General features: G+C 42.1%; 3 protein-coding genes across 8 annotated transcripts; 2 read left to right on the forward strand and 1 right to left on the reverse strand.

Annotated features, from left to right (window-relative positions):
- Nucleotides 1-26: 26 nt before the first annotated feature.
- Nucleotides 27-14729, reverse strand: LOC117145984 (oxysterol-binding protein-related protein 8). 6 transcript variants are annotated; one of them, XM_033311894.1, is made up of 9 exons: nt 13416-14729; nt 5138-5187; nt 4451-4597; nt 4163-4394; nt 3752-3988; nt 2571-2731; nt 2329-2507; nt 1069-2262; nt 27-998 (listed from the first exon to the last, which is right to left on the reverse strand). In XM_033311894.1, exons 1-9 carry the CDS (start codon nt 13852-13854, stop codon nt 764-766), a joined length of 2874 nt encoding a protein of 957 aa, XP_033167785.1. In that variant the 5' UTR covers nt 13855-14729; the 3' UTR covers nt 27-763. The 6 variants fall into 6 exon arrangements, with proteins under 6 accessions (XP_033167785.1, XP_033167787.1, XP_033167788.1 ...); XM_033311896.1 differs by lacking the exon at nt 13416-14729 and adding an exon at nt 8230-8302; XM_033311897.1 differs by lacking the exon at nt 13416-14729 and adding an exon at nt 5856-6121.
- A 1335-nt stretch (nt 14730-16064) lies between these two features.
- LOC117144012 lies at nt 16065-17898 on the forward strand. Its single transcript, XM_033308966.1, has 3 exons — nt 16065-16818; nt 17255-17627; nt 17685-17898. Exons 1-3 carry the CDS (start codon nt 16603-16605, stop codon nt 17846-17848), a joined length of 753 nt encoding a protein of 250 aa, XP_033164857.1. The 5' UTR covers nt 16065-16602; the 3' UTR covers nt 17849-17898.
- A 1025-nt stretch (nt 17899-18923) lies between these two features.
- LOC117145209 (odorant receptor 67a-like) lies at nt 18924-20428 on the forward strand. Its single transcript, XM_033310774.1, has 4 exons — nt 18924-19762; nt 19912-20113; nt 20164-20322; nt 20375-20428. The coding sequence occupies exons 1-4, from the start codon at nt 18924-18926 to the stop codon at nt 20426-20428; spliced, it is 1254 nt and encodes a 417-aa protein (XP_033166665.1).
- Nucleotides 20429-20836: the final 408 nt, after the last annotated feature.

The following is a 20836-nucleotide window of genomic DNA, read 5'->3' on the forward strand; positions in this document are numbered from 1 at the left end:
CTTTGCCCAGATGAAAACACGTTTGATTTGATTTAAAGTGGGGAAAGTTTATTAAATTCTAAGTATGCAGGTAATTGGGAAGAAGAAAAACAGTTCGTGTATAAGAGACACTAAAAGTAATTACTATAAGCACTTCTCGCATTAAATCTCTAAGGTATGTTGCACTGTGTATAAGTGGTGCTTTATGGGGCAGAGAGCCTCTCGAGCATTGTTCGTTCGTCGTTCACCTAAATCGTGTCATTTAATTTAACTGTCTATCGAAGGAAAGGAAAAGCGAACTAGCTTCGTAGTAGCATCGTTTAAATTGGAATTTTTACGAAATCTGGTGCATCTACTCGTACGTATGTGTATATTTTGATATAAATGTATATCTCCGACGACATCCTAACCTACCCAGACGTTTTATCTTGAGAAAGGAATTTCCAAGGCTAAAAGGGGAAGAGATTTGCACATGGACTTTGTCTGCGGGAGAGACTTACATAAGACAAACACTTAATCCTAGACATAGTTCGTGATTAGACTTTCTCACAACGGATGTTCTGGCCACGCGCCTCGGTCGGGCTTAAATCTCTGGCAGCGTGCGAAGGCATTTGAGTAGGACCAAATGTACAATTCAGTAAAGTATATATACGTTGTCTGTACTCTAGGGTGTGTATGTATATATAGATATATATTTATATATATATATATGCATATGGATCTATAGTTGACCAAAACTTTTCATAATCCTAAACGAAATGACACCAACAACGACTTCGCCAATCTACTTGAACAGCCAGCGCAGGATCAGGCTGAAGGCCAGCCCGATCAGAGCGTAGATTAGCGACTTGATCACCGTCGACTGCGAAACGCCGCCGCCCAACATATGAAGCGAATGCGCACTCATGTTACTAGGCGGGGGCGAGTACTGCATGCGCTCCAGGCGCTGGCTGATCTCGTTCAGCTGTCGGGTATGCTGCTCCAGCACCCGGTTCACCTGGTCCACGGCCAGAGTAAGTCTACAAAAGGGATAATCACAATTAGATATGAAATTATTCTCAAAGGTGTTCGGTTTAACAAACTACTCACTGCTTAATGGCGCTGGAGGAGCTGCGCTTGACCGCTCCCTGCGGCGACTGACTGGAGTCCGAGTTGGTGTCGCGCGGCGCCAGCACCAAGCTCTTATTCTTGGCCTTGGGCACCGCGGATCCGCCCGACGGTAAGGGCTGCCCGGCTGGCGATTGTCTTTGGGTGCGGGATAATGTCTCGATGGAGCTGCGCAGCGGGTGGATCATCTCGGCCCCATGGACAATGGGCACGGACTTGTGACGCGTCTGGGTCAGGACTTTGAACTGGCATTCGTACTGCCGGACATCATTGCGCGAGTCCCAGGGCCGCAGATCGGCGTACTTGTACAGCCATTGACCGTAGCTGTCCAGCTCGAAGAGATCGGGCATATGGACAGAGTCGGAGCTGAGCCGCTCCTTGGCATCAGCTCGCTGGCGCTCCTCGAGTACGGTCTTCTCCTCTGTGGCGGCAACCTGATCCTCATTGGCAATCGCTTCGGAGACTCGCTGCCACAGGCGCTGCGATTCGTTGGGCTCTTGTAGGTCCAGCGGCACCATGTAGCGGGTGAGACGCTTGGAACGTGTCTCAGCATCCACCTTGAACAATACTGTTTCCTCTCCCGTCTTGGAGTCCTTTACGCGACACTCCTTGTCCCAGTGACCATTGATGGTGGCCAGCGTCTCCTTGCCCAGCTTGATCTTGCCGACTACCACATTGGTGGCGTCCGCTCCTCCGAGGAACGGCTTCAGCTTGAATTCCAGCTCCGTCCTGTAACCGGTGTTCTCACACTCGATGTTGATCTTGCCACCCAGCTCCATGGAGAGCGTGCCCATCAGGATGCCCTTGCAGTGGGCGTACGGCGTTGTGGCCGTGTAACACTCACCGCGCGGCAGCAACGTCATTGTGGCAGCGCCCTCAAGCACCGCCGAAGTGCTGTTGCCGTAGAACTTCGATTTCGCCAGGATGGAGCAGGTGATGCTGAAGCCGTCCTCGCGGTTCGTTACGTAGAATGCCGACACGGGCGGATGGTGCGACACCTGCTCTGCAATGTAAAAGGTTCGGCTGCCACTGGGATGCTGCCAATAGCAACGGAACCTCTCGCCCAGAATCGGATTGTAGGGCTTCTTTAGGCCCTTGGGCTTCTTGTAAAAGCTGGACAGGTACCATTGCACTACAAGCTTCATGCGTGTGAACGCGTCATCCTCCTGAACGGCCCTGCGATCGAAAAAAGATTACTAGTTGATATATCGTTGATGTTATGGGTACGCTAGGAAAACGCACTTTGAGAGCAAGTCCGCATGGTAATACGAGTCGGATAACTTGTCCAGGAATGAGCGGGGCTCCAGGATAAATGTGGGTAGTACTACCTTGCTCAAATCCATTCCCGGTCGCACCTGCTTGACAATGCACCAAATTAGGCTCTTGTTCTCCTCTGCCAACTCCTCTACCTGCTCCCCTTGCTGAAAATAAATATTAGATGTTGGTTAGGTCAAATATTCGCTTTAAAGAACTTGCTAGCCCACCTCGCCAAACTCCTCCTCAGTGAAGGGCACATACGAGGTTTCCACACACTGCTGATCAACGACATCCTCCTGCGCCGGCTCTGCCGGATCCGATTCGGATTCCGACTCCAGACCAGACATGACGGCATTGGGTGCTTCATTCTGGCTGTCAGCGTCCAAATCTGAAAAGTCATTCGAACAGGTTAGTTGGGATTGTAATGGCAGATAAAAATAAATCACAGACATTTCTCTAGCAGCCTGAATCTGGCGAAAATCAGGGTAGAATTTCCCGCCCGACGCACGGGCACAAAAGCAGAATACTGTAAAGGGTATTTAGCGCTAGGATAAACCATATGTGTGGATCAAATCGAAGAAAAAACTTGGGATACTGGGTCCCAATGCAAGTAGGTGAATATACAAAATAATTTTGATTCATCAATTCCACTGCTACTATGTGTGTATAATCTCTGATGATAACTAGCTAACTTGGGGGGAGAACAAGTTGGAAGTCTTGAAAATAAACATTTTTTTGTTAAAACAAATAGAAACTATTCAAAGGGTTTGAATATCATAATAAAATTCAAGATTTATAGTAACTGCTTCTTGTTCATGACTCACTAGATTTACACTTTACAAAGTTATGTGAATATACAATAAACAAGTTAAAATGTAAATCAGTCAAGAACCATTTAACAATCAAAATACAAAATCTTCTAATATGCTTCCCCACAAATAATTAACATCTAAGTAAAACAACAGCAAAGAGGGGGCGTTTTCACCCTTCACGTTCAGACGAAAGCGCGGCATCATTAGACAATCGGGCGGAGCGCTCACAGGACGCAGACCCGTCTGGCTGTGGTTATAACCCTCGTCCTCATCCTCGCTGGAGCTGCTGTTGCACAGAGTAGCTCCCAGGGACATGGACTTGCTCATGGGGCTCAAGTGGCGCCGCTTGCGCTGAAGCAGGCTCAATCCGACGCCCAGGCCCTGCTCTGCACTGGAGGCATCGCTGTACGAGGTCTTTCGCTGCTCCGATTGATGGCCGAAACGTGGCAGTCGCTTGGTGCGCTCCCAGTTGCTAACGGCACTGCTGTAGAGCTGCTGCAGCAGTGGAGTGGGTGTCCGCGGGGCGGACAGGCTGGTGTCGGAGCGCGAGGTGTCCACCTCGACCGATGGCAGTGCCAGGAACTGGGCCCACTTACCGTGATCGTTGAAGTGCTTCTCGTAGTCCGCCTCCGACCACTGCGTCTCGTGGGAGACGGGCAGCGGTTCGCCAATATAGCTGGACGTTGGAGCAGTGCCCGTACTGCTATTCGAACGCAACAGGAGGGCCGAACATCTCAGGGACAGCTCCAGGGCATCCATCCAGCACTTGCCGGCCGCCTGACTGGGAGCTCGAAAGATCAGGTAAGCGGTTGGCAACGGCTGGACCACGGCACCTTAACGAAAGATAGTTAATTAGTAACTCATAACTCATAAGTAGTTTATAAACATATTATATCCTAAGTAAATAGATACTTCCATAATATCACAATGCAGTACGACAGTTACTTTAATAAATTAAAGCTAGTAAACATAGCGAAGTATAAACGAATCCTTAAACATATTTTTACCAATGGTTTCCTTGTCAGGACCGCGCGGCGCCCAAATGGACTGTTCCAGGGGATGGAAGAGCTTGAAGCAGAAGCCATCCTTTTTGCTCGGGCGCTCGATCACCTGGCAGGAGGTGAGCATCACCGTGCCCACCCAGTGGCTGCTCTTGGTCTTTTGGCTCTTGTAAATTAGCAGTAGACCGGGCTTCAGAACGCACCATAGTTTCGTCCAGGACTTTAGTGTGCCACGAACCTAAAAAGGGATTGACATTACTAAAATGCTAATGGGCTAATATTATTTAGACTCACCTTTAGCCAATCTGCCAGCACTATAACCGCAGGATCCTGCAGGGAGTTCATCAGCTCACTGGCCACTCGTTTCTTCTCCCGCCTGTAGTTCTTCCTCTGCGCCTTGTAGGATTCTTTCCTGTTGAGTTTAGCGGCATCAGCAGCTGACTGTGGATGGTAAGATGTATTAGATTAAATTTAAATATTAATAATAATGCTAGCTTTGAAACCTTTGTCGCCCTGCAGCAGTGAAATATATTAATATACTTCAAATGCATTGCCCTATTTCGTAATAATATTGCTCGCTTTTCGGTAAAATTTTTTGCATGCGCTTACGTCAAAAGTTCGGCTACAATTGCCCATTAAGCTTTAAATGTTCTAAGGTGAAATCCGAAACGCATTGTTAATCTAATTAGCATTTATAATTTGCTTAGCTACTGGATAAAAGTAAAAAATGTGTCACCTTTATGTTAGAATGTGACACGTGGCATGTTCGGGAACCCAGGCGGCATACGGGTGTACGACTATTTCTTACTATTTATCACACCGCCAGCCAATCGATTATAACTAAATTAGACAACAACGAAGCGTAGCAACTCTTATCTCTGTGCCCTCCCCATAAATAAGCCAGATTTCATACACATACGACACGGTTTAACGGCCCAAAATTAAAGTTATATATGTACATAGATATTAAATATTACTTGCCTTATCTGCCACATTGCCATCCCGATTGTCTGAGGCCCAATTGGCGATTCCTGTAATGCGAAAGATCATAGTTGTGTTTTCTGGTTAGGATCCAAGTATCATGGGAGTTGTGTGTGTTCGATGTTTGTAGCAAACATGATGATTTGAATTCTGAATTCCGAGAAGTATCTAAACGATCTAGCAATGAAGTAGTACACTTATATTTTTTTCTTTTTTGTTTGGGAACTTTTCCATCGCCTATTTACGAATTCGAAAAAAACCAGAGACCAAACCAAAGGCACAACAATGGGGAAAAGACCGAAAACTGCGAAGCATAATCAACTGAAACCAGAGAGAAAAACCGCGCACAATGTCTCAAGGTGCGATGCTCAAGGGGGCAGCGGTTTATTTATTTTACAAATATGTTTTATTTTATTTAGCAAGATACACATCTACACTCGGCACAACCTCATCGGGGAAAAGATGCGCTCTGTGTCTCTGAGGTCTTGGGGTCTCGAGAACTCTCTGGCATTGTCAAGTATCTGGCACTTGCACTTTAATCATCGGCAAACGACCGCTGCCCTCGCGTCTTTCGCATTCTTATTAATTATTTTTATTGCTCGGCTATAAATAAAGGCCTCCGAAAAGAGCCAGTCTCTTAGTATGCAAAACCAAACACACATATGCGCGTGAAAAACTCGAAGAATTAATTATAATTCCCTTAAATATTGTCACTTGCTTTGTAGGAGATTCATGACCAGGCGACGCCGCTCCAAACTGTATTTCCAAAGTGCGTTTCTATTTATTTTTGCATATTTTGTTTTGTTTCGCTCATTCACGTTCACGTTTCACAGGTCGGCACTACATGGCGTATGCGTGATGCGAGAACCGATTCAGAGACGCCGTCCACTGCTCTGCTCTGTTCTTTGCTTTATTTTATTTTTTATTTATATTTTGTCTATGCCTTCTTTTATTTTTGTTCAATTTTCTGCCTGCCGCTCGTCCGCTGGCCGCTCGCCGACTGATTGAGATATATTGAGTCTGCCGCTCGCAATGCGCGCACACAAAAGCACCAACACAACAAAAGCCCCAGCGGCAAGTGACAAAAGTACGAGGGCAGCGCAGCGGCAGAGGCCCACCAGCCCACCAGCCCACCACTACGGCAATTATCTGGCTTTCGTCATATATTTTTGACAAAAACCGAAAGATATAGTCGATGTTTGCCAAGCCAAAATATCTGAAATGAGAGGATCATCGCCGTCGCCAGTTCGCAACACTCACGCGTAGATATATAGATACTTTGTGTGCTTTTTCTGCCCAGATAACGATATCAACGCCGACTGCGCTCTCTTTCAAAATCATATATGTACGTATACCTCTCCACACGAGAGAGCGGCGATATATACGGGGCTATTAGCAACTCTAACTACTATATGATCTCACCATCAAGATGTTTGAGAGTGCTAGACCCCCTATAAGGCGGATTATTTGTGCTTCCGCGCGATAAGATCATCTTAACCTATCCCAATGTGGAGCTTCCACAATTGAATGGAAAGGAGGATAGCTTCCAATATTAGCGCATTTAATTTAGCAATAGTAGAGTAACTAAAGAAGTAATGTATGTTGCTTGTGTTTCTTTTAAATCAAGATATATATTAACAAAAACCCCAAACCTAGAGCCAAATTTAGCCAACTCCAGCGCACAAAATATTCCAGAATGTTATAAAAACATTTACGGGACCAGTAAAGATAATAATTCCAGAGACTTACTATTTATTTTCTGGCCTTACTGTTTGACAACGTTCTATTGACAATGAATAAATGTGGCCAAAGCCCAAAGAAACACCTGCAAAATATATCATAATTATGCCATTCTGATAATGCTTTTTTGGGCCCACCATAGGTAGCAATCCCTAGACACCTGTTGAATATTTTGAGGGCCTTGAAGTGAAAAGGATCCCTAAAAAAGGCCAGGTGTGCAGAGTTGATATCTAAATACTCACTATTACTCATCACTGAAATCAGAACATGTCTGTGGATCTTATCAGCCATAGATAAGGTGAAAACGTTTGCCGGGAGTGAAATGACTTGTCATAACCCGAGTCCAATAGATCAGGCACCGCGTGGATGAGTCAATCAATTTTACTAAAAAAACCCCTTGGCTCTCATCCTTGACCATTTTTTTTGTTTATGATTAAAACCGACTACGGTTTTTCCATGTACGCGGCCCATTTAGTTCTTATCACAGAGCAAAACTTTCGGGTTGTAAAGCTGTTATGAATTTTATAACTTCGGGTTGATAAGATATGATTGCCATGAAAGCATTTATCCATCCACATGGGGCAAAATTTGAGTGGCGGGGCACTTTAAGCACTATTAATCATACTCTCGCACCGAACAATCGCAAAATTGTTTGATAATAATGCGCCAAAAACAATGGCACAAAAAAGCGCAACAAAAGCTCTAAACAAAAATAAAAGCCAAAATGCGTCACACCAAAATGGAAACGCATGGCTGGGTTGGCAAAGGGGTTCTCTTGGGTGGGGAACTCGTGGCGAATCTGCCGCCATATGGAAATGCATAGAAGTTCGCCTTTGGCCAGGTTCTATTTGCTTGGTATGCGGGATCAGGTGATAACCATGAGTATTACGAACGTGCTGGTTGTGGAACTAAAACATGGAAGGAACTTAAATTTCAAAACCCCTCTATCGATAAATGGGTCTTGGGATCGTGCCGATCGAATAGGTTAATATACTTTTTATTTCCGATTTTGGATGCTCAAATGCGGCGGATGTTGTATAACCCAATAATTGATCAGATGTGATGATTAATAATTTGAATTTTGTGTGCGAAGCAGTTGGTGAATATAATTACTAACATGCGAATAGAATTTTAAATAGGCAAAGCTAAATATAAAACGAAAAATCAGATGATTTCAGATGGCAAAGATCAAAACCTCACGATAAGTTTGGCGATAATCAATCGATGCATGATAGTTGAAACGATAATTAAATTATGAAATAAACTAAAAGCTAATGAATGACGAATTAAAATGATATTGGTCTACTTTTTTAAATGTAGTGCTCGAAATTTAATTTTTTTTGGAACTTCACCTGGCGATGATGGCGCCGGACTGTTGCTCAAACTGTCCGTGGACGGAAGTTTGGTCATGAGCACTTTTAGCGAAGGTCGCCGTTTGAATTTGAAATCGAATACTGAGGAGCAGTTAGCAGCACACACATACATACGGGGAGAAAGAGAAAGCGAGCAATTTGTATATTGATATATAGATATATATTATAGATTAGGGGCTTATAGATCTTAGGTAACTGGAACAGACAGCTTTACGTTTACGCACGACACATAGACAACGACAAATTGTACAACTGAAGACGGAAAACTTTGGCACACGAAACACACAGCATGACATTAAGACAACAAACTTAAACACACAAATCCATCGAACAGTCATCAGAGTGTGATGTAAATAACGAAAAGTAACTATTATAATGCTTAAAGTGTATGGTTATTTCTGAATAAATTCTGAACAGTACAAGTTATTTGGGAGATCTGTTAGCCAGATATGTGCTTGGCTTCAATCAAAGTTATCCAAACACTTAATAGACCTTCCATACTGACTTCGATTGCCTCTAGTTCAGTTTAACACAGTTTAGAGCGCTCAATCCTTGACAGGACTAAGCCCAAGCCCCCTAGATCCAATCGGGGGCATGGGAAAGACTCGAGACAACGTCATCGAGCCCATCCATTACCATTACGGCCTTAATTATGGCCCCTCATCAATTGTCTGCTCGGCACGCAGCTGGAGCTGAAGCGCCAAGGAGGCGCCAGCCCGGCTGGCGGTAATTAAGATTGCGATGGCGATGCAGATCCGGATGGGATAGAATGGCGATAGGATGGCTAGAGACAATACAGTGCCCTGATTGATTTAAAATAAAGCGCCAACGCCTTGCCAGCAATCAATTTACGCAATTAGAACACGCCTTCGTTGTTGCCAATAGTTCAGGGTTCAACGCCAAAGTCGTTTTGCACATATTAACCCTTCACGCTAAGAAATAATGTGAATATCACTTATGATTTAACGCATATTCTATGTTTAAGTAGGAAATAAATTACAAATAGTTTATGAAGCCATTTACAAAATAAATTAATGAAATTGAATGCAAACTATATTAAACTATATTTTTAATCATATATTTGAAAAGATTTTTTTTTTTGCAGTGTGACTGTTCTGCAAATCCTCGTCCCAAGGATTCCAGCTGATGCAACAAACTGAAAGTGCAATTTTGAGTTGGCCGCTGGGCTTGGCCCGAAATGACGTCATTTTTGGCCGCTGAAATGGCGCCGCTCTAAATGACCCCCAACCGCGTTGACCCCGCCACAAAATATATTTCGTTGCTTCTTTTTTACGTAATCCAATTACAATTTAGTTGGCTTTTAGTGTGAGCGTGTGTGTTTGGTCGGTCGGTTACTATATTTTATGGTCAACACACATGTATAGGGACTTCAACTTTAACTAGAAACTTCACTTAAGAAGTGCTAAAGTTCAATAGGGGTTTTGCCAATGGAAACACTCAACCATCTATCCATTGCGTCCGTCTAATGTTTTATTTATCGGACGGTAATTTGCCCAAAAGCATGCTATAAAATATTCATTGCAACACAGACACACCTTTACACTTACAGGAAGGAACGCACACAACCACGTTACTCGTTCAATATGCAAATGCAGATGTAAATAGCATTATCCAACTTAATCCCTACGTACACGGCAAAAAAATATTTTTATAAATTTTTTACTTTACATTGTTATGCAATTTTAAAAAACATTGAAGAGCAAGGATATAATATGCACTTGGATAAATATGCCTCTTTAATTGTTTTTTCTAATAAAAAATATAAAAAATATATTAAAATGCTTAAATTTCGATAGTTTTTATTTTATGTGTAAGCTGCATCTCTGCTCTGCGTTCCGTATCTCACTTTTGACCTTTTGGAGAGGGCCGCGATTTTCAGCGAAAACAAAAATAGAACGCGGGTGAAAAAGGGGTGGTGCAATCCCCCAACTGACCCTGCATTCTTCATTTTCGTCCTTCACGAAGGCCCAATTTTCAAGCTACGAAAATGTAGCCGAAAAAAATGGGTTCTCTTAAAAAGAATTTCATCCTCGTTTCGAACTTTTTGCAGCTATAAACTTTATAAGTTAATTAGGTATCCCATACAATAATCAATAAATCAGTATTTGTAATTAATACTATTCTACTTTCTTAAAGACACAGTTGCATATTTTTAGGCTAATATTATAATTAAACCATTGTTTAATAAGGCAATAGCAACTCTATGAAAAAATGGCAACTGGCATAATTGCTTGTTCCACATTTTACAATGTATTCAATTCGCTTAAGCCTCCACAAAATGCAGTCATGCATCGATTTTTCCTCTATTTATTTTGTACGCAATTTCCCATTTTTGCACCTCTGGGGCACAGATACCAAAAGCCAGACATTGGAAAGGGGTGGTTTGTGGGGGGTAGCGCGTATGTTTACACGTTTGACAGGTGTATGCTATTCCGAACATTTATGACATGCAGTTTTCCGCATAGATTTCCATGCGGGTACTGTTTGTTCACACCGACTGTTCTAATCGCCCGGGGCCGCCAAAATAAACAGCAAAAGACGAGGCGACTACAATGGTAATTATAAAGCCGCATTCGGATGAAAAGTGAATAGGAGTGTGAGTGTGTCAGCTAATTGCGAATATTCACGGTACGGGGTGCAGTAGAGTGGACCTTGGAGAACTCTTAATCTTTGGTGCTCAATAAAAATTATTTTTAAACTACGGAGTTTTCTTATCGTTAACTTTGTACAAGAACAATTTTCGCAAGTCATAAACTATAAAATCCTTCACCTAGGCACGTTTTAAACCACAAAGGTCCACCCTAATTTAATATGCGAGAAGATAGTACTTAGTTATAGATATATTTTCAATAATAGATGATAATTTTGCAAGCAATTAACTTCAAAAAAATTAACCCTGCACTTGCACACTTCTAACCTATTCAGGTCCACCCTAATTAATAGCTAGTCATATTTTGTATGGAGATAGTGTTTAGTTATGGATATATGTATATCTAGGCAATAAAGAAATACAGCATGCGAATAAAAAATTAATGACAGTTGCACGCCATAAAGCAAACCATATAAAACAGCAACAAACAACAATGACATCCAAGCAAATGGTGCGTGTGCAAAATCCCGTAGATCCACATTGGTTACCAGGTAACCCTATCGGCCATTCTTAGCCCCAACTATCAGTTTTCTCCCCACCAGTTCGATGGAAAGCAAAATGCGAATGCTAATCAATAAAGCACATAAAATATGAAATCAAAAACTAGTTCAAATATTAACCAGTGACAAACTTTTAATGATAATAGGTAAACTAATAAAAGTAGTTATAATTTAACTCTGCTTTTATTTGACAGCTGAATGACTGATATTCTTGTATATTTATATCAATTAAGAGTGGCCTATAGCATGAATATAATCCTTGTAACTAATAATAGTCTTGATTCTAACAGCTGGAAAATGACCTCATCTCAATCAATTGAAAAATCATAAAAAACTGTATATAGACTAGCAGATGAACGTCACATATGGACTTGTTTTGGTTTATATATACATATATACAAACAAGAGAAACGGCGCTAAAAAATGTTTTAATTAGATCATAATATTGCGATAAATTTAAAAAATTGTTGCCATCTGTATGGGAAGTTCATAAAATTACTTGGAAAGTAAGCGAAAGAATCTCGACCTATTAAGACTTAAAAAAAGATGATGTAATTTGCACTTGACACATTTACGGATTGTGATGTCATAAAAAACACGAAGATAATAATATTAGCTTGAAAAACGCCTGAGCAATTTGGCCAATGAAATGCTTTCTTATCCGATTATTTCGTTTTAGGGGAATGACTGTCACTTTCCCTTTCAATAAAAGAGGAAGGCCTATTAACTCAATTACTCGTATAATCCGCACAAAGAACTTAATTACCCTGTCAATTAAAACCCACTTCCGCCAGATGAGCACACACCAAGCGGAAAATATGCATTAAAAAATCAGCTGTAAGCGTATGAAATAACATGGCCATCCGTGGCCTTTGCACAGGTGCAAATGGCTAGCGCCAGTTAACCAAACTGACAGTCACCGCAATGAACGCCCCGAAGTATCCGGGGAAACCAGTAGGCTAGCAACCCAACGAGTTTTAGACAGAAGAGCCAGCCACTCACTCAGACAACTGGTATGCAAGTCAATTAACACCAAACAGCGACCAAATCTCACATGGATGACTGAATGGGCCCGCAGAGCGGAAGCGCGCTAAATGACGAACAAAAGCCGAGTGTTAAGCGATAACGTGGCCCCCGGTATGGATGGCTTGGAGCTACGAATGGATGAGGGATCGGGAATTGGGGTACGGGTACGGGTACGGGCACGGGCACGGATTACGGATTAGCCGGCAAGCGGCTGATGAATGAGCTGGAATTTTGAAATGTGAGCAGCAGCGAAATCAAAACAAGCAAAACACACACAGCATACGGAAACAAAATTCTAAGCTTCAATCAGAATCTATGGCTTGTACAAGTGCGGTCAAAACAATAGCTCCTAGTTATGTGACATTTTTCTTTTAGATTATTAAGTTTTATTTTAAGCGGTTATTTATCTGTACTTGGGTTAATGACTTTATGGATTGTTTGTATCATAAGCAATTGATGATTGGGTTGATAAACGTTTCGATAAGATAAGAAGCTCCTAAAGTAATCGACGCGGGTACAATTTTAACATATATTTTTTAAATATTTTGTGATCCAGGAAATAAGATTGTAAAATTCTTGAAAAAATGCATATGTTTTTTTCTGCTTCAAAAATATAAGAAATGTATTGTAGCTCACTATCTCACATGCAAATCGAATAATTTTGCCAAGAATTGAGCACTTTAGATTAAGATTATCGATAACTAGGTCTGAAATTTTCTTGGGGGAATTACATTTGATTAGTCAGCGAAATAAACTTCTTTTGTGCTATTTTTTTGACCGCAATTGTGTGAGTGTGTGTTTTCATGTGCGAATCATCGTTTCGTTTGCATTAGATTCGATTGCGATTGATCAATTCGAAAAGTGTGTATGAGTGACATTGAAAGAGAGAGATAGACAGGGAAAGGGGGAGGGAGAGAAGAACACGACAACGACAGAGAGAGGGGCGGGTAAAAGGGGGTTCCACTCACCTGTCGACTGACGCAGTCCGGCGCTATTCGGCGGCGTGATGCTGATTCCGCTGACGCTGCTGGCGGCGCCCACACTCACGCCCAGCGATTGGTTCGATGCGCCCATGGACGACAGGCCAGAGGGGGTCACGGCCCCCGGTCCGCCACCCGCGGAAGGCAGGGGCGCCTGCAACTGCAGCAGGTGACCGCCGGTGGGCACGCTACTGGACTGCGGTTGTTGTTGCGGCGTTCCGGGCATCGAGTGCGAGTGCGAGTGCGGTGTGGCGGGATGTGCCAGGGTATCCCCTCCCCCCGCCGCCCCGTGCTGTTTGGCACTGTTTATGCGTATGGGGGTGCTGCTGGCCCCCGCGGGCGCAGAGGCAGCGGGGGCGGTGGCAGCAGAGGGGGTGGCCGAAGGTGCATTATTGACGGGCGTGCTGGGCGTTGCGGGCTGCTGCATGATCACTCCGTTATTGCACTTAATTAGGTATGGTTATTCTTCGCTTAATTGATTCCTTTATATGTTTGTCAGCCCCCCTTTTTTTTTGGTTTGCTATCAATCAGCAGGCATTGCTCCAATTGTCGTTCTCACAAACACGCGCGCACACGCTTACCACACACACACACTTACACTGGCACACAAAAGCACACACACGTACACAGGGCCGGACGCAGGGCCAATTATTGATTTTGTTTTAGCCGCTCGACCGTTTTAACCCACTCTTAGGTTCTTAATTTGTTTTGCACTAGAATTTTGGTTTCTTACAGTTGATTTTGACTGGAATTATTAAATTATCAATGTATTTCAATGTTTCAGTAGTCAAGTCTCCGTTTAGAACTGTTTTCAGCAGCTCAGCTGGTCAGTTGTCCAATTGGAAAGACGGCCACGTAACACGCTCTTGGAATCTGCTTGTTTTTTTCGATATTCTTGGTTCCAATTAAAAAACAAAACCAACAAAAATCGCGATTCTGCTTAGAATTGTACTTATACTGATACCAACGCTAATACAATTCTAACACGCACGCACACAAACACAATCACACACTCGTTTTGTCACACACTTTTTCGATTTTCGTTTGTCTTTTCGCGGCTCTCGCTCTCTCTGTCTCTATCGCAGTCCGGCGTCGCTGGCGATTCGCGTTCAACTGAAACTGAAGCTGCAATCGTAGTCGCCCGTATTCCAAAAAGCTAAACTTGTTTCTTTTCGCTTTCGTATGAGCTCATCCAGCACTGCCGACGTCACCACCCCCCGCGTTCCATTTATTATTTTCATGACGCGACCAAGAAGACGCTGGAAGTGTGTAAGAGCGAAACAAGCTTTTCGTGTTTTTCTATTCCTTTTGTTCCGTTTGTTTTTTTGGGGAGGATTACAGCAAGTTGGAGTTGCCACCTAGCACAATATAATGCCGGGACAATCAGCTGGTAGCACCGAAGGTGTATCGATAAGTCGATAGCTCATGTTTTAAAAACATCTGTTTAGCGTGTTTTCCTTATGGGTCTGGAGTCCGAATCCGTGTCATTGCACCACAACGAAGGTGTCGTCGGTGCGCGGTGGCCACGGTATCTGCTATCGGCAGAACGCAACAAAATATTAGACGTCAGTGGCAGTGGATTTCGAGGATTCCAAAATGTGTCCGCCAATTTCTTCAGCACTATCCCAATATGTCTTCACGACTTTTGGTCTGACTCGTCAAACTCGCCGGCCTTTATATAGTCGACCAAGAGGCAATTGAAAGTTAGTTCATGTTGTGAACGTAAATTATAAACGGTAACGGTATAAATTTTGAAGAGACCAAACATATTGTTCTTATCGATTGTTTTTGTAATCTGTTATCGGTATAGAGGCGCGGAATTCAAAATGGAGTTCAAACCATGTTTGCGTCCAGTCGGACACAATTTCTCTTTTTTTTTTTTGTTGAAGTGAGTCCATTTTTACGATAAAAGAGAGAATTTCCTCCTTTCCTCCTTTTTAGGAATAGAAAAGGTAACTGACACTGTTAACTTAAAGTTTAACATTAACATTACAGCGCCCGCTCCTTGCAGTGGACGAGCTTTCGCTAGGGTGAACCAATTTTGGGGAACTAAATGTACTTTCATTGATTAATTCCCTTCGCTAATTTTAAATTCCTTGACTAGTAATGGGAAATAATATTATTTTGTTTCTTCATACATATTAATAATGATATTATTTTAGGCTTATTCTGTTTGTGCAATAGGTTCCTGAATCATCGGAATCATCACGTCAACTCATTCTATAAGCTGGATAAAATATAGCAAATTAAGAAATAAAACCCGCCGAATGTTTTCGAGTTTTGCACTCCAGTTGCTTTGAAACAAATATTTAATTTTACATTTACATTTATGTTTATTTAGTTTATTCTATTTTCGCACATTTCTGAAGGACTCGACTACCAGAGTCCCGTTCCCTCCTAGATCACCATCTTTCTATGTTACTTAGATGGTTACATACATTTTAAATGGGATTTATTTTATAGATATCGTTGAAAGCTTCCGGTATTGCTTCAATGGTATTGATCGATGTGATTGAGTGAATCTAGAAGATGTCATCGGAAATATGGGCCGTTCGTTTTTTATTTATTTAACAATTATTTGAACATAAAATATTGTCAAAACTACTTAATTAATTTCAATGAATTAACAACTTTATGTCGGAAGCAATAAATGGATTCTTCGTGTAGGACCATAAATTAATGGTTGTCATGTTAAAACTATTTTCAAAACTGCGATACTGCTATCATGGAAGTTTATAAGAGTAGGCCAAAGCAGATGTATTTGCTATCAAGAAAAATTAAGGAATTTATTTTAAAAAAGAAATCGCCGACCGATAAGCCGGTAACCCAAAACAAACAATCAATGAGCAATACTTGAGATCGCTTAATCCAATAAACGAACTTCAGATTGCACGAGTGTGATTAGGAATTCAACAGTATCTATTCGGGCCACTTACGATCTACATGCCTTTAGGGTTGACCGACGTTTTTATGAATATTTCATTATGCCACTCGAAGATGGTTATCCTACCGGGCCTATCTGGAGTGTTGATTCTGCGGATTTCGAGCGGTTGGAGGAACTGCAACCGTTATTATTTATACTGAGTGTTATCACACGTTCTTATCGCCATGAGAGCTACTGTAAAACTCTCGATCCCAATGGGTTTGATAAGTCGGACAGGAGCACATATAAAACATGGTGCGTCCGTGCGGGTGGCATTGTGAAAGTGAAAGCCATATATACACCATGAAGTACCTGCTCAGCATGACCTTGCTGCTGGCCATCGGGCTGCAGCAGATCGACGCCCACGGCATGATGCTGTCCCCGCCCAGCCGATCCTCCCGTTGGCGCTACGATGGATCCGCCCCCCAGAACTGGAACGACAACGAGCTCTTCTGCGGCGGTTTGTACGTAAGTGTCGGATCAATTGGATATGGAACCGCAAGGATCTACAATAGTTGAAGATTAGAGTGGCACTTTGGACATGCATAGGATTCTCAATGGTTGCGTTCTTTAATGTGCTAAAGCAAATTGCAAAACTGTTAGCCAAGGCTTTGAGTTAGAATCTTAAATTTATTATTCTTTAACGATTCACTACCAAATTATTCGGAGTGCCTCCTTAAAAACATTGACATCCTTAATGAAAATCAAATATGGAATACCAACACTAAATAATAAGAAGCTTATTCCAGTGTTGGTTAAGCACGTTCTAGTGGCTTCAATAGTATTCTTTCTCTTGGTATTCCATGATTTAATCTGATTTCATCGGTACGAAAAGATGTTGTATTCTATATAAACGAGGACCTTCAAAATCTTTACCATCAAATATGTTTTCGTAAAACCGCAGACGCAGTCCAACAATGGAGGTCGCTGTGGATTGTGCGGCGACAACTTCCTGGATGCCCAGCCCCGTGCCAACGAGATTGGAGGAAGCATCGGTGGAGCTGGTGTGGTGACCAGGAGCTACGTGGCTGGCAATACCATCAACGTCGGCGTGAAGATCACCACCAACCACTTGGGCCACTTCGAGTTCCACCTGTGCAACCTGGACGCCTTCGGTGTCGAGTCGGAGGAGTGCTTCGAGCAGAACCGCCTGCGATTCCTCGATGGAAACGATAGAAAGGATATCGGCACCCAGATGGCCGAATTCGAAGTGACAGTCGTCCTGCCGGAGGGTCTCACCTGCTCTCACTGCGTCCTCCGCTGGACCTATGTGGGCGGTAAGTGGTGGCCAGAACGTAAATGGAAAAATTTATTGAATTTCTTATGTATTTCAGCCAACAACTGGGGCATCTGCGATAGTTCCGGTAACGGAGCCTTGGGTTGTGGCCCACAGGAAACCTTCAAGAACTGCGCCGATGTGAGCATCTACTGGGGTCGCAACCTGGTCAAGGAATTGGTCGGTGGCGGAGAGCCAGTGGCTCCCGTCGAGGTCGCCTGAAAATCCAGACTGAAATGATACGAACTGCCATTTATGTCTGAAAATGCTAAATGCCAAATAAATGAGTGAACATTTACATATTAGTTTATTGGGTCCATGGAGCTGCTTCCTATTTATAGAAAATTTTATTTTACGGTTTAATTTTGAGAACTTATCCCATTTAAATACATTAACAAAACAGATCAATATTTTTTAAGTCCAAAACTATGCAACATATTTTATAAATCTGAAGTTTTCAATGTTCTACGGCCTTCAGGTATACAGTAGTTCTGCTGGGTTTTGACCTAAAAAGCCAGCAAGAAAAATAATATAAGTTTTTAAATAATAATAATAATACTAGTAAATAGTATAATATTTTAAGTAGATTTGAAAATTGGCCGCATGACTAAGAGTGTTCTAATCAGAAACTCAGTCTTAATTTTTTACTTAAAGAATGTGTGTAAATTAAAAGCAGAGTGGTTTCAAAGTAGAAATTTACGTTACTTATATTTCGATTGTTTTCATTACAAATTTCAATATTTTGTTGGCTTTCACCTTGTTTATTAATAATTAATCATTAATTGACACGTTGTGTCAATAAAACACAAACATCTAACCGCAAAAGTGTTTTGCGTTATAGTACACTGACCAAATAGATTGTTGAAGTTTCTAGGACTGTTTTAATTTATGAAATATAAAAATAGCTATTCATCTTTTTGTAAAGAATTTCATGTTTAAGTCCCCAATTTTCAAAAAAAAAAATAGCCCTATTAAGAACAAAAGGCTTAAACCACCCCATGAAAAGGAGAATAGTGGCTTCAAAGTACTCGTATGATTTATCTGGAATCATCGAAACCAAATAATTCCTGTTTTAATAATTAACGAGCAGCTTAATCCATTTCAGAATCATCTTATTTTAGAAAATACCCCTTAACTTGCTGTTGGGAACGTGGTCAGTTTTTTTAGGTGCGCGCACGTGCTTCAAATTTGTTGGTTAAAAATACATTTGCGGTTTTAGGCTATCGTATGGACCGTACTATATGTCTTATTATATGTCCGGCAAAAAAATTGTTGCAGTCAAAACTAACTAACCAACATGAGGGCTACCATAGTAAGAAAGATTTTCGGTCGTAAGAAAGTGCCTGCCGAGAAGCCAAAGAAAGTGTATCCTGTTGTCGAGGATTTTCTAGTGCTGGCCACGAAGTACTTCTACTCAATAGGTGTGGTTCCCTACGAATCGGATGAGAAACCCGGTTTTGGACTTCACTTGTACCTGGGATTCCACGTAGCTAATCTGCTATTCGTTTGGTTCACAATGATGGTGTTTGTGGTGAATTCTGTTCGTGACAACGAAGACTTTCTCAAGATTTCCATGGTTGTGGGCTATATTACTTTCGGCAACGTCGGCGTCCTAAAGATTTTAGTTGTTCAATTGCAAAAGAGAAAATTAACCAGCTTGGTGCAAAATTTGAAGTCCTTATTTCCACAGCCAAATAAAGGAACGCACGAGGATTTTGATGTAGAGCACTATCTGAGATTTAGCAAACTGATCTCAAAGTATTTCGGACGCCTTTACGTGGCTATGATCGTTATCAACAGCGCGTCCTCCATCACACAGTATGCGATTCAAAGGTGGTGGCTCCATTCGGCGAATGTGGAGTTGCCTCTGCCCTATGTTCCGCTGGCCCCATGGAACTGGCGGGGAAGTTGGACATCTTGGCCGACGTACTTGCTCCAATCGACTGCTGCCTACACTTGCACTTGCGGCTGTTTGTCCGCCGATCTTATGATGTTCGCCGTGGTCATGCAGGTCATCATGCACTTCGATAGATTGGCCAAGGCACTCAGGGAGTTCGATAAAAGGTGTACAAATGGAGCTGAGGAGGACTTAAATGAGCTGAGATCCCTGATCGTCTATCACAATAAAGTTTTAAGGTTAGTTTCTTTGCCGAATGCTCTCATACAGAGGTGGTCAAAAGTATTTACACAACGAGCTTTTTTTTCAATTAGTTGACAATTGAAAAAAAAGCTCGTTGTGTAAATACTTTTGACCACCTCTGTATATCTACCCTAATCCTTTCCAGACTCACGAGCAAGATGAACGACATCTTTGGAGTTTCATTGCTTTTGAACTTTCTCAACTCTTCGATGCTCATTTGCAATGTGGGATTTCAGTTGACCATTGGCATCAGCTTGGAGTATATCGGCCGGCAGGTGTTGATCATACTCTCGGCTCTGGTGGAGGTCTACCTCATCTGCTCCTTAAGCCAGATGCTTATTACTGCGGTAAGATAGGCAGGATATCGATTCGAAATAGTCTCACACCATATTTGCAGAGCAAAAATGTTAGCCTTGCCGTCTACGATATGAATTGGCTGGAGTACGATACCAAATTCCGGAAAATGCTCGTCCTAGTAGTTATGCGAGCCCAGAAACCCGTCTCCTTGAATGCTACTGCATTCCTGTCCACAGTCTCAATGGGGACCATGACCACTGTGAGTTTTGTTCAAGATTGTTAGAAATATTTACAAACTTATCAATTTCCAGTTCATGCAAGTATCATACAAGTTCTTCTGCGCTATTCGGATGATGTATCAGTAAAAAGATTTTTTAATGGATTTTAGGGCACTGTTTTAAAATAATTGCATTTTATATGAAATCTAATAAATACGATTCGACTATTGATACTGCTCAAGAATATATATACTTTATATTGCCGAAAGCGCTTCCTTTTACCGGTTATATAATAACGGTTATATAATTATAAATTCTAGACACGATGCTTAAGATACCCTTGTTTCATAAACAGTCTTTTAACAATCCCCTTTGAGCTCTTGGTACTATTGCACTTAAGAATCGTTGACCTTGGCTAACAAATTTTGCGAATGGGTAAAACATTTTCAAAGCCTTTGAACTCCTATCAAAATGGCATTGGTGGGCCAAATAATAATAGCCTAATAAAGCAGTCTTCCAAGTTATGATGATTAAGTTACCAAAATTACGGGTATT

Source organism: Drosophila mauritiana, chromosome 3R (assembly GCF_004382145.1).
Source record: "Drosophila mauritiana strain mau12 chromosome 3R, ASM438214v1, whole genome shotgun sequence".
NCBI lineage: Eukaryota > Metazoa > Arthropoda > Insecta > Diptera > Drosophilidae > Drosophila > Drosophila mauritiana.